This window comes from Schistocerca piceifrons, chromosome 8 (assembly GCF_021461385.2).
Source record: "Schistocerca piceifrons isolate TAMUIC-IGC-003096 chromosome 8, iqSchPice1.1, whole genome shotgun sequence".
NCBI classification, from domain to species: domain Eukaryota; kingdom Metazoa; phylum Arthropoda; class Insecta; order Orthoptera; family Acrididae; genus Schistocerca; species Schistocerca piceifrons.
The window spans coordinates 181,735,539-181,749,146 of NC_060145.1; the positions used below are offsets into that span (position 1 = coordinate 181,735,539).

General features: G+C 44.2%; 1 protein-coding gene across 1 annotated transcript in view; it reads left to right on the plus strand.

Moving 5' to 3' along the window:
• Positions 1-13,608, plus strand: part of LOC124712168 — a 193,010-nt gene that overhangs the window by 151,107 nt on the left and 28,295 nt on the right. Inside the window, exon 3 of the mRNA XM_047242463.1 lies at positions 10,739-11,014. Within this exon, the coding sequence (XP_047098419.1) occupies positions 10,739-11,014 (276 nt within the window). The remainder of the gene's footprint in view (positions 1-10,738; positions 11,015-13,608) is intronic.

Sequence of the window (13,608 nt, forward strand, 5' to 3'; positions counted from 1 at the left end):
GTCAAAATGTCCTGTCATAAATCCCGAATAGGTCATCCGACTTACAGGTCGCCAGAAAAATTCCGATGTAGTGGGATAGATCTCAAAGAGCCTGTTTTGAAGAAAAACGGGAAGTCCTCTGCAACGTCACTGCCGCAGTAGTTGGTGGTTTGTGAAGATATCTGCGGTTGATAACAGTAAAAAGAATAAGACAGTCTGTGTATCCGAATGGGGCTGGTTCATTAATATGCCGAACACAAGAAAACTAATTAGAAACAACTTTTCTACGCTCTAGCTTAACAGCCGTAGCTGCTAGAAGCGCTCATACTATCGAAAATCCTATTCATAGCAGGCCAAGGGAACAACGAGCACGTACGGTGTAGGGCCTCCACCTACATTGATGAGCAAAACATTATGACCACCTGCTTAACAGCTTGTTTGTCCGTCTTTGTAACGAAATAGATCACTGACTCTGCGTATCAGGGATCCGATAGTTTATTGGTCGGTTTGTGGAGGTATGTGGCATTACATGTCTACGCACAGGTCATGTAATTCGCGTAAATAACGCACCGCTGATTTACGTACGCGGTGATGACGTCCTATAGCGACCCAGGATTTACATCAGTCGAATTTTTCCGCCGAGATTTCAACGTCAGTTCACTATAATGCTCCTCCAACCACTGTAGCACCCTTCTGGCTCCGAGACAAGGGCAGTTATACTGCTGGAAGATGACATCGCCATTGGGGAAGAAATCAAGCATGAGGGGATGCAGGTGGTTCTCAGATGTCAGCGTGTCTTCGATTACTACCGCAGGTTCCATACATGCTCCCATGGCATAATACTGCGTCCACCAGCCTGCGTCCGTGGGGCGCAGCACGTTTCGTGCCGCCGGTCACCTGGATGATAGCGTTTGCGGAGACGACCATCGAACTAGTGTCTAGTGTAGCAAAAGTGTGATTCACCCGAAGATCCGACACGGTAGACAAGCCGCCGAACTCCACCTGCGAAGAATCGTTGACGTCCAAGTATTTACTGCCTACTGATAATTTTCCCCTACCCGTTTCCGTAGATGCTCATGACATGAGCACGTGAAAATTCAACCAGCTTCGCCATTTTCGAGATACTCGTTCACAAGCTGTGCGTGATAGTAGTCTGCCCTTTGTCAAATTCGCTTATCTCAATTGGTTTCCCCATTTGCAGCCCATATCTTCGCTGGGGTGATCCCCGTCCGTGTCTGCTCCGCTTCATACTTTTGTTACCACAAGTGGCCGCAACGCCACCAGGTGGCATCCAATGTCGTTGTGGGCAGTGGTCCTAATGTTTTGGATTATGGGTGCACAACGTGGGACATTTCCTCTCGCAGATCAATTACCTGTTTGAAAACAGTCAGGTAACTGAAATTCCCTGGCAGATTAAACCTGGGAGCCAGACCAGGATGAACCTGAGACCTTTGTCTTTCTCCAGGAAGTGATGGACCCACAAGTTATGACAAGTTATGAACGAGAACTTCTGTGATCTTCGGATGGCACAAGAAGAGGTACTGGCGGGAGTGAAGCTGTGAGGGCATGTTCTGGTCATGCTTGGTTAGCTCAGTCGGTATACCACATTCCTGCGGGTGGCGAAGGTTCCACATTCGAATCCCGGCCCGACACAAATTTTCAGTCTGCCAGGAAGTTCCAATTCGGCGCACACTCCGCTACAGAATGGAAAATCATTCTGTCGGCTAACTTCTTCCAGTCTGACCCTGCTTCCGCATGTACCTCTACTGTCCTGACAGCGACTGTTCATTAACTTGACTTTTGTAACTGGTTTCTTATTCTTTAACTTTCATCTGTGTCTGCGTTGTAATGTGAATCTGTAAATGGTGTTCGACAAAAAGTCACCAAATCCATATAAACCTGTATAACTGTATTGATTAACTTTCTGTATCGTGCAAGGCAGTGAACAGTGCTACAACGCGTGACGTCACGGTACGTGACTTGCTGTTCCAGTACATAAAGCTTGCAGCACAAAAAAAAATTGTACATAAAATTACAAATCAAAATTTGAGAGAATAAATCTCCATAATGCCTTTATTAAAATGCCCTTTAAATTTAGGTATGCATACTGACTAAATAAAACTCCAAATATTAAACGACATACACGCGAATGTAAACATTAGACTGTAAAAGTAAGACCGTCTGACAAAGAAATTAAATTTGAACTGAACTTTACTGAACTGAGCCAGATAATAATTTTGAAACGGAAAGCTTAACTGTAAATGATCTTATTGTGTTCTGACTGTGATGTTTGACCGACCCTAACAAATTTTCATAACTTACCTTGTGCAACGGGGACTCTTTTCTGCTCGAAAGTGGTGGGTATTAGAATACAGTGCCGCAGCAAATCAGCCAAAGGAAAATAAATCTTGCCCAAGTGCAGTGCAAGGAAGGGCAGCTGTATTAAATACATCATGCTTTACTTTGAATCAGTGCGTTCCGCGCAGCGCAACGTGGTAACAGATAATTACAAAATCAAACTTTCGTGACGGGACGGTGATAGAAGCTGAATTTAGCAAATGATGCAGAAGAAATTAGCACTCAAAAATTATGTCGTGAATTTTGAAATCAGTTCCTTAACAACTACAACAATCTTTACCTAATTGCCGCGCGGGATTAGCCGAGCGCTATAAGGCACTGCAGTAAAGCACTGTGCGGATGGTCCCGGCGGAGTTCGAGTCCTCCCTCGGGCATGAGTGTGTGTGTTTGTCCTTAAGATGATTTAGGTTAAGTAGTGTGTAAGCTTAGTGACAGATGACATTAGCAGTTAGGTCCCATAAGATTTCACACACATTTGAACTTTACCTAATTCATTTATTACTAAAAAATATTTCTCTGCCACATTATACGTTACTGAAATGGTAAAAAAGTAGTGAAACAATAACTCTGAGTCGAAGCTCTATGAGCATATAACTTTGATCGATCACGTCTCGACACTCAAACTCACTCGATCCAATCAAGAAAAATCATGCTAAAAATGTGCCTTTCTCAAACCCATGATAAATTACGCGCGAGGAAACAACGCAGCGACCACATTATCTGAATATTTTCACTCTTTTCAAATAATTCTTTATAAAACCGTATTTCCAAAAGGCAGCATCATCTGCGTTTGCATGTATGTGTTCTGCTACTTACATACAGACTCCACAGCAGCGTGACTTACTCCTCCCTAAACGCTCTACTGGTTCTATCTAGGTTGGTTGGTTGGTTGGTTTGGGGAAGGAGACCAGACAGCGTGGTCATCGGACTCATCGGATTAGGGAAGGATGGGGAAGGAAGTCGGCCGTGCCCTTTCAGAGGAACCAACCCGGCATTTGCCTGGAGTGATTTAGGGAAATCACGGAAAACCTAAATCAGAATGGCCGGACGCGGGATTGAACCGTCGTCCTCCCGAATGCGAGTCCAGTGCCTAACCACTGCGCCACCTCGCTCGGTGCTCTACTGGCAACGACAATCTTACTGACAACCAAAGATCACATCGCTTGTACTCAAAATCTCTGCGCCGTAACATGTCGACTACTGAGGACGTTTATTTGAAAAACATCCAGTGCACAGGTACGGAGTGTGTCACATCGAATAAATAGATAATTCACATCACTCTACTGAGTACTAAAAATAAGCCAGAGACGTTACACTGTCCGATGGAGTTCACTCTCCCGGTAGCTGAGTGGTCAGCGCGACAGAATGTCAATCCTAAGGGCCTGGGTTCGATTCCCAGCTGGGTCTGGGATTTTCTCCGCTCAGGAACTGGGTGTCGTGTTGTCCTAATCATCATCATTTCATCCTCATCGATGTGCAAGTTGCCGAAGTGGCGTCAAATCGAAAGACTTGCACCCGGCGAACGGTCTATCGGACGGTAGGCCCTAAGCACAACGATATTTACATTTAGTGGATGGGTTCCAAACAAGTTCATAGGTTAGCTTTTCAATGCTTTCGGCAGGGTCCGGTTAAGGTGCAAGTGACGCAAGGCACCGCTTGGAGAGTCAAGCTGAAAGGGGTACCACAGGTGTCTAAGTGCAAGATTTGAATACAGCGTGTATCACAATTAGTAGCGAAAACAGAAACGGGAGACTCTATGCGAGGGAAAAGGAGGCGAGGGAGGGTAGCGTGGAATAAGTCGCTTAGGTTGAAAAATGTTCTCGGATCTGCCCTGTCTTTCGGGACAAACCCTCGCCATCGGTGCCGCCTAGGGCCTCCGTATAATTTAATTGCCCAGTACATATTACATCATTCTCACTTCAAGATCTCCGTGGTGATTGTTCTTCACAGAAACGTTTGTTTCCTTAGAAAATCATCTTTTCCTTCTGCGGAATTCTTTTCTTGGCCACTTTTCATAGTAGCTGACTTCGTACCCAGTGCATATTTTTACTATCATCTCTCATTTATAGTCCCGAGAACTTTATCAGTTACCCACAACTGGAAATACGTAAAGATAAAAATATATGGTCAAATTTGTTAACTGGTGGAAACGGTTGAGAGAAGAGAAAGGATTCCAAGATTGAAAGATATAACTCAACTATTACAACATACAAGCTCTTCGGAGAGTATAAAAAGTAAAGAAATACCCACAGTCAGAAAACATGGAAGTAATGCAAAAAAATCGTTTGATATATTTACGAAACAGATTCTGATCTGTAGGACCAGTCTGAGTACGCATTTGGTAAACTACAAGTCAGACCTGGTAGTCAAGCAAGGCAGGATTCGGTTACGATTGTGGACGGGGCCCGAATCCGTTACTATTGCTTTGCTTTTGCAATTTCACACATTTATTTTAAGACGATTATTCCAGACTCAGCAATAAATTTAAAACAATATCACACGTTAATAACAGGGGAGAACAACTGTGTGATTAATAGTACCTTCAGTACGTTACAATTTACCAAATGAGCATAAAATACAGATACAGAAAATAATGTTTTGAAAACAAGCCAATGTGGTCGCAGTTAGAATTTTAAGGCAAGTAACCACAGTCACGGCTGCAGGCCTTTAACGCCAAGAATGGCAATTACTAAAAAAATTTAACAACATACTGTCAAAGCAATGCAACAGCAAGAGTTAATTTAACAGACAGGCAACTGATCACCAAACAGGTGAGACAAAATGATAGTAAACTTGGTAACACAACAGTTTAAACTTGCGGTCACGCCAAGAATGGCCATTATATTAAAAATTTTAGAAACATATAATAAAACAGGAAATATAATGACAAAGGTTAATTCAAAAGGACAAGCAACTGATCACCAAACAGATGAGACAAATGATAGTATTTTGGTAATACAATAATAAAATAATAACACAATAAAAAAACACAAGAGCCAGTCACAGACGGTGCTCCAGGAATCAACCTCTGAGTAGGTCAGGCCAAAAACACTTTCTCGAGCGATGAGAAAGGCAGCCAAGAGTTGCATTCACATCACCAGATAGTAACTTAGACTAGTGGCAGTCTAACGAGTGAGTAATGATAATCTTGGTGAGGCTACCTGACATCCAAAAACCAAGTGCAAAGATGTACAAATACGACAGAGCCGGAACCGGCGGTCTGGACTCCGCCCGCAGAATACTGTACTTAGAGAACAAGGAAGGAATCACTACCACCAAGGTAGAAGAATTGTCAACCAACACTAACCCCCAGGCCAGGAAACTGGGGCGTTAGCAGCGACCAGGCAGGAAAATACCGATGGTTGAACTTAACAACAGTAACAAGCTGAAGGCAGTAAATAGTAATTAGAAGCCCAGGAACGCTAACAAATCCGCCTTCTGCAAGCACTCCACTTGCTGTTCTTCGCCTCAGCGACGCAACGAGCAGCAACACGATCCCAAGTTACTGGAGAATCACGAGATTTCACAATGGTGGAGGTTTCTCTACTCGAACTGAAATGCACTCAACTTAAAACTTGCAGGATCCGGTTTCGACGAGGTCGTACACCCTCGTGACCACAGCTCTTCGATCCGGCAGTCCATGTGCGCCACCAGTATGTTCTCGCTCTGCGCGGACCTGGCTCCTCCTGCGTCCCCAAGCGATCTGCTTACCGACACGACCCGGAAAAAGAACGACATCGCCCCAAAGATAGGGCCACAGTTGCTGCATATCGATAACCGCCGCTTTGCCACTAACGGACAGGCAACGCTCGCGAATCCAAGTGGCGCCAGTCATGACGAGAAGAAGACAAACAACAGCAACCATGTCAACTAAATGAAACGGACTGGCCTCCAACATAGGACAGAAACCTACAAACAGCACCAAACTTGTTGAGCATGGTTCATCAAGGTTATTAGGAATTATTTACGAAACAGTTTTGGTCCGCAGGGAGTCTGCCCTACATCGAGTATGCCTTGAAAGTTAACGATAGGGCCTGGTAAGCTAGGCATCTCAGCTGTGGTTTTTAGGTGATTTCCCCATCAATCTAGGTGAATTCCGGTCTCGTAGCCGTGCCCCGCATCGTACATATGCCACGCAAACATTTAGAAAACGTTCTCTCACTTGAACATGAGATTTACTCTAGACGCAGACAGATGAGGCACACAGATTCCGTCTCAGGGGGAGTGGTGTCGTCGGAAAGGCCATGCGGCCACCAACTGTCACTTGCTTTGCGAAAACCCCTATAACAATGTCGTCCCATAGAAAAATTGGAATAAGCCAAGGAAGAAGAGGAGGATAAGGAAGAATTTTTTGTGGCCTTATGCAGTGTGGTATTGTCTAGAGATCGTTGTGCCACACCAAATTCGGCAACCCACATCGATACCACAGGCATTAGTGATGTCTCGATGCAATCCGCATCGACAAATGGAAGCAGTTGGAAGAGACATGCCCTCTCTACAACACAGCAGTGTCCTTCCACAGAGGTCAATATAGAGCCGGGCATCAAAGTGTTCAGCCCAGTTTGTGACTACAGCTGAAGCAGTCAACATCAACGACTAGGACTAACGAGTTATTTCAGTCTCAAATGGAAATATATTTTGTGAATGCTGACCATTGTACTTCAAGAGAACAGTTTGTTAATTAGTGCATCAAGTGATGCTTCAAATAGTCAATGAACTTTGTAGAATGTCAAGCACTTCTGTGGCAAAGGATTGGATCAAGATATATTTTATTCATTCATGTAATGAAGTGAACTAATATTTCATACGTTGTAGTTCCAATGAGCCATTTCCTATTATAGTTTCGTCTGATCATAACATGCAGTGCCATCATGAGGTTGGTGGCATGTTAATCTCGACTCGACGATGTTAGTGGTAGATGGTGGCCGGATGCCTTTTCTGTAGCAACTGCTGCCCCCACTTCCTCTCCCTTCCCCCGTCTTCCCTCTCCCAGGATTGAATGCACGTGCCCCATCTGTGTGCTTCTAGTGTTATCCCATGTGAAAGTGGAGAAAGTATTTTTAGTGTTTCTAAATCGAGGGTATCCGCCCGGTTTTCGCCTTGTCAATTGTGGGAAACCTCCTAAAAATTACATCCAGACTGTCAACACAACCGCCTTCGTCGTTAACTCACCAGGCGGATTCGATCTGGGACCGGCGCGTCTCCCCGAATCTCGGAGCCGCTGTGCTAAGACGTGTGGCCGCATGATCGTGTCTCATGAACGCGAGATTATAGCATAAAAAATAATAAGAAAGACGGAAGATGTACCAGGTACTAGACTCACGAGGAGTTAAACTACATTAACCTGTTCCTGCCTGAATTATTTTTTTCTTCTGATTTCTAGATATTTATGTGTTTATTGTCATCAAAGAAAAGCAGTACAACAATCAAAACAAAAAAATAATCAATAATTGAAACAAAATAGGGCGTAACATATACGTCACGTTAGGCAGAACATACATTTTACGGTAGAATATATGACAGCATGCAAAATAACACACTGTCTGTGATTTACACAAAGTTCAGGCAACAGTACTCACTTTCTGTGATACGGCACAAAACATTCTACGCACAAACCAACATCACATTTGCAGCACATTGTTCTTGAGGTTCCTTTGCAGTTTTCCGCCGCACAGCGTCTTCTTTTTTCTGTGGCACCATGGCTACCAGATGATTTGTTTTATCATATCTAATATCATACAGCATTCTGCCTTGATTTGCATTACCTGCAGGACGTCCAGGACCTTTTGGTACTGCAGCATTGGAAATCAGGTAACATTTCACAATGTAGCGCCGGAAGGGCAGCTATGGCATATTTATACCAGTCTTTCTATGACGAAGTCACCCATTATGTATAGAGATATCTAGAAGCCATGTAAAAATTAGCCACCACCATTTATTTCCTCTGACACTCACTCTATATAACGCTACATTTTCATCCATTCGGTCAGTTCCTCGCATATTTTTGTTGTATTCTCCAATTACATTATGTCGAGGTACAAGTATTCTTTTCTTCTCTGGCCTAGAGTATCGGGCAACGGTGCTGACTGGACTGATATCATGGCTTGTGGAAGCAATTGTTACTGTAGAATTATCTAGCCATCTGGCAACGATTATTCCACTTCCGTTGCTGCTCTTGTAATCAAAATCTCCTCTCTTATTCCTTTTGGACATAGTGTTAGAAGGTATGAGATGACACTCTTTAGCCAGACGATTTTCACGAATAGTCCCAGTTGCACCAAAACCTCATTGCTTCAGGTAAATCAACAATGTTTGTGATGTAAACAGGTTGTCAAAATAAAACCTGTAGGGAAGATGTTTATTCTTTTCAGGAAGAGAATTGATCATTTGAATGAAAGGAGCAGCATGTTTTCCAAATGCTTTCTCATATTTTTCATTCCTCTGAGGATCAGCTCCTTGGCACATTTGAAAGTCCACTAGAGAACCCATGGTTGTGTTTAGACACCATGCTTTGTACCCAAATCTAATGGGCTTACCTTTCAGAAACTGTTTACATCCATGTCTACCAAAATACTTTATCATGCTCTCATCGTAAGACAAATCTTGCTCAGGCTGAAAGCTGAGAGCAATCTTTTTTCTTGGCATGTTTATTAATGGTCGAAGTTTCCACATTCCATCATTAGCATCTATTTTTGTGTTGTCACACGAGTGAATGAATCTCATAATTGTTTCAAATCTGTCCATTCTCACCGTGCTGTGGACCATTTCATTTCTCATGTCCAATCCAGAATGCCAGTAATATCTTCTGCTAGGTAAAGGGTTATAGCCAGAAAGAATTAGAATTCCTAGAAAACCTTTTATCTCTTCATATGTTATTTTTGGATCTGAGCAGTTCTTGAACAAAGCATACTTCGTCGATTCAGTGAGAAGAAATTCAATTACTTCGTCGTTCCAAAATAATTCGAAGCACTGAACTGGAGACAAGTTTCTGTATTTACTATAATCACACAGTACGCAGATCGTCTTTTTTTCCAATCTCTGATTACAGTTTTTAAGATATGTGACTTTTCCTGTTCATCTAGTTTATCATCAGGAGAGAAATTAATCTCAGGTTCACTACCTTACCTGTTTTTACTTGCCAAAATCACTTCTGCACCAGCCTGGAGCTGCCTTGGTCCAAGATTATCGACGTTTCCTCCCCCATCTTGTCCCCCAGAATCTTCATCCGAATCCACATTAGCTTCAGGAGGTTCAAAAAATATATCTGTTGCATCTTCCTCCTCCCCTTCAAGAATAGCCAGGATGTCATGGAGAGATAGACCCCTAAAGAGAACGAATCGTTATTTTCACTGTTTTGCCTAGCGCGACATATATGCAACACAAAATTAGAACTGTATTTGGAGCCACAAAAATAAGAATTGCATTTTGTAGATAATCATTAACATAAATTTCAGTACTTTTAACATTATAATCAACCATAATTTAAACAAATTGTATTATAATTTGCGATAAAAATGATACTTACTTCTTATTCCAAGACATAATCTCACTCAGAAAAGTCTTCCGTACTTGAAGCACCAGTCGCTGACCACTTAATGCTTGCAACTGACTGACACTTACCTAAACATGAACAAGAAAGCCTCCTTATCTGAAAGCCATACAACAATAGCCACTCCAAACGCAGGCATTGTTGCCAACGAGAGAAAACAATGACAGGCTGTCCCGTGACATATATGTTACGCTAGGTAGAAATGGGTTAAGGACAAAAGTATTTTAGATAGTTGAGCAGGAATAAAAAATGAAAGATAAAGTCATAAAAGAGAAAGTGAATTAGAACTGTGGAAAGTGAAATAAAAGAAATAGGCGTGAAAGAAAGCATTTGACAGATGAGTAAGTTACATTTCGTGTAATAAAAGGCCGACCTACAGGACCCCAAAAAGCTGCTGTATAACTGTCAATTAACCATGCACACTCGTAAAACGGGAATCCGACATTATTTACATGTGACTGACACCGGCCCACAAATGATGGGCTACAGAGGTAATAACACAATGACAGGAACGTAAATGGCCTGCGGCAACTTTTTCCGAGGCCCCGGAGCCGTCGCGGCGCAGCGAGCAGGGAATCAACCTGCCAGCAGCGACGAACGTATGCCGCCAAGATGGATGGGTGCGATTGCTCGCGGCCCGTGTGTGTCTCTTTCCGTATTCTGCGCAACAATCTCCGAAACAAGGCCGCTATAACGGCCAAAACGCGGGGCTAGCTGGTGTCGGGCGGCCTTCTTTTTCCTCGGCCCCGGCGCGATTTTCCCATTCTCGACAAAATAGCGCGCCGCGGACAGAAAAAAAACAGGTGTGCGCAAAGTTTGTTACTCCCGGCTCGGAACCTTGTAACGGGGCAGAAAATACTGAATCCGGCGCGCGAGCGGCTTTTTCTGGCGCGCCGGTGTCGAGATGCCGTCAGGCGTCGGGGGCGGCGTTGGCGCAGCAAACAGGTCCCCGGTGGCGGTGCCAGCGCCTCCGCTTGCGCCACATTCCGGGGCGCGACATTTCCACATAATGAGCGGCCGACACGCCGCCGGACACCTAACAGACCGCCGGCGCTGGCCGCCGCCTCAGACACCTGCGCCGTCGCCAATCAGACGGGCAGGCGGGCCGAGGAGCGGCGACAGCTCGCAGTCGCGGCCCACCTGTGGCCGGCGAGGCCCGACAGAGAAGCTCTGGGGCTCCAAAACCGTTCCTCTGAAGTCGAGCCGCGAAAATGTTTCGCCTGTTCCCTACGCGCCACGCCTAATGCGACGGCTATTGCAGCAATCAGCTTTGGGCAAAGTTTACGAGGGAAAGTGAAAGTTCCCTCACGTCAAATAATGAAGTTACGTAATTATCTTTTTGCGTTTACGGAAGTTTTCTCGGCGTATAGAATATGTAACGGTATTCATGTGACAACATGAGTGTCTATACTGAAGCACTAAAGGCACTGGTACAGATATGCGTATTCAGATACAGAGATATGTATACGGCGGTCGGCAACGTCTATGTAAGACGACAAGTGTCTGGCGCAGTTGTTAGATCAGTTACTGCTGCAACAATGGCCGGTTATCAAGATTTAATTGAGTTTAAACGTGGTGTTATAGCCGGCGCACGAGCGATGTGACACAGCACCTCCGAGGTAGCGATGAAGAAGGGATTTTGCCGTACGTCCATTTCACGAGGAATCCGGTAAAACATCAAATATCCGACATCGCTGCGGCCGAAAAAAGATCTTGCAAGAACTGGACCAACGACGGCTGAAGAGAATCGTCCTACGTGACAGAAGTGCAACAACCATTCCGAAAACTGCTGCAGATTTCAAAGCTGGGCCATCAGCAGGTGTTAGCGGGCGAACCATTCAACGAAACATCATCTATATGGGCTTTCGAAGTCTAAAGTCCATTCGTGTATCTTTGATGACTGCACGACACAAAGCTTTACGTCTCAGTGGGACCATCAACACCAACATTGGACCTTTGATGACTGGAAACATTTTGGCTTGTCGGACGAGTCTCGTTTCAAATTGTATCGAGCCGATGGACGTGTACGGGTATGAAGACAACCTAATGAATCCATGGACCCTGGATGACAGCAGGTGACTGTTCAAGCTGGCGGAGGCTCTGTATGGTGTGGAGCGTGAAAGTTTGAGTAATATGGTACCCCTGATATGTCTAGACACAACTCTGACAGGTGAAACGTACGTAAGCATCTTGTCTGATCACCTGCATCCATTCATGTCCAGTGTGCATACCGACACACGTGACTATTCCAGTAGGACAATGCGACACCCCACACGTCTAGGACGGCTACAGAGTGGCTCCAGAAAATCTCTTCTAAGTTTAAACACTTCCGCTGACCACCAAACTCCCCAGATGTTAACATTATTGAGTACATCTGGGATACTTGGCAACGTGCTGTTCAGAAGAGATCTCCATCCCCTCGTACTCTTACAGATTTATGGACAGCCCTGCAAGATTCAGAGTATTATTTCCCTCCAGCATTATTTCAGACATACGTTCAGAAACGACTCTGCCAGATGACACGTATGTAATATCATCTACATCCAGTCTGTCCACTGTGCATTCCGATGGACCTGCGCAATTCCAGCAGAACATTGGGACACCCCACCCGTCCAGAATTGCTACAGAGTGGCTCCAGGAACACTCTTCTGAGTTTAAACACTTCCTCTGGCAACCAAACTCCCCAGACGTGAATATTATTGACCATAACTGGGATGCCCTGCAACGGGCTGTTTGGAAGAGATCTCCACCCCCTTGTACTATTACGGATTGATGTACAGCCCTGCAGTATTCATCGTGTCAGTTCCCTCCGGCACTGCTTCAGACACTAGTCGAGTCCATGCCACGTCATGGTGCGGCACTTCTGCGAGCTCGTGGGGATCCTGCACGATATTAGGCAAATCTACCAGTTTCTTTGGCTCTTCAGTGGAATATGTTCCAAAACGTGGCACATAAAAACGGAATTTTCCGGTGCTCATAGCTCGGGTTCTATTGATGATAGAAATTTAAGGTCAAACTTTTTGGATAAACCTTTGGATAGGGACCATTTGTATATTCAATAGAAGTTTCGTCTTAATCACTTTCCTCCTGATTAAAAAATGGAACAAATCAGTTGGTTCTTGTTGTATTTGATGTGGCCTACGTTGGGTTTGATGGAACTTGTGGAGGCACCATTAGTTCATGGACGGTTCTTCGGAACACCCCACAAAGGTTTTTTCTTTACTATATTTCCGCCGTCACCAGCCGACCGAAGCCCAGCCGAGCATTCCAAGAGAGTTATGCACAGAAAATGGCACACATTTTTACAATATATTTCTAAGACCCCAATCTCGAAGAACCACATAATTTGCTTGACATCTATATCCGTTTCCGAGGCACAGACGATGGAAGTTACACTACGTGTACCCGTAAATATCCGTTGTAAGTGGAAACGTAGTTTATTAAGTGACGTAGCTCGAAGAAATATGCTGTAAAGGTCTCCGTTATCATCCGGAAACACCATTTTGTAGTACTGAAGCACATGCAAAAATTTTTTGCATGTACGATCCGGTCTGAGATGTAAAATTAGTTTTGTGTTATTTGAACTTCGTATTAGTAAACTCTCTAAATTTTCCTGACCAATACATACCTTTTCATATGAGTTACATGCCCTGCTGCAGCAGAGAAGAGAAGGGAACCAGAGGAAAAATGTTCCTGTCATATGTGTTCGTATTTATTTAAAA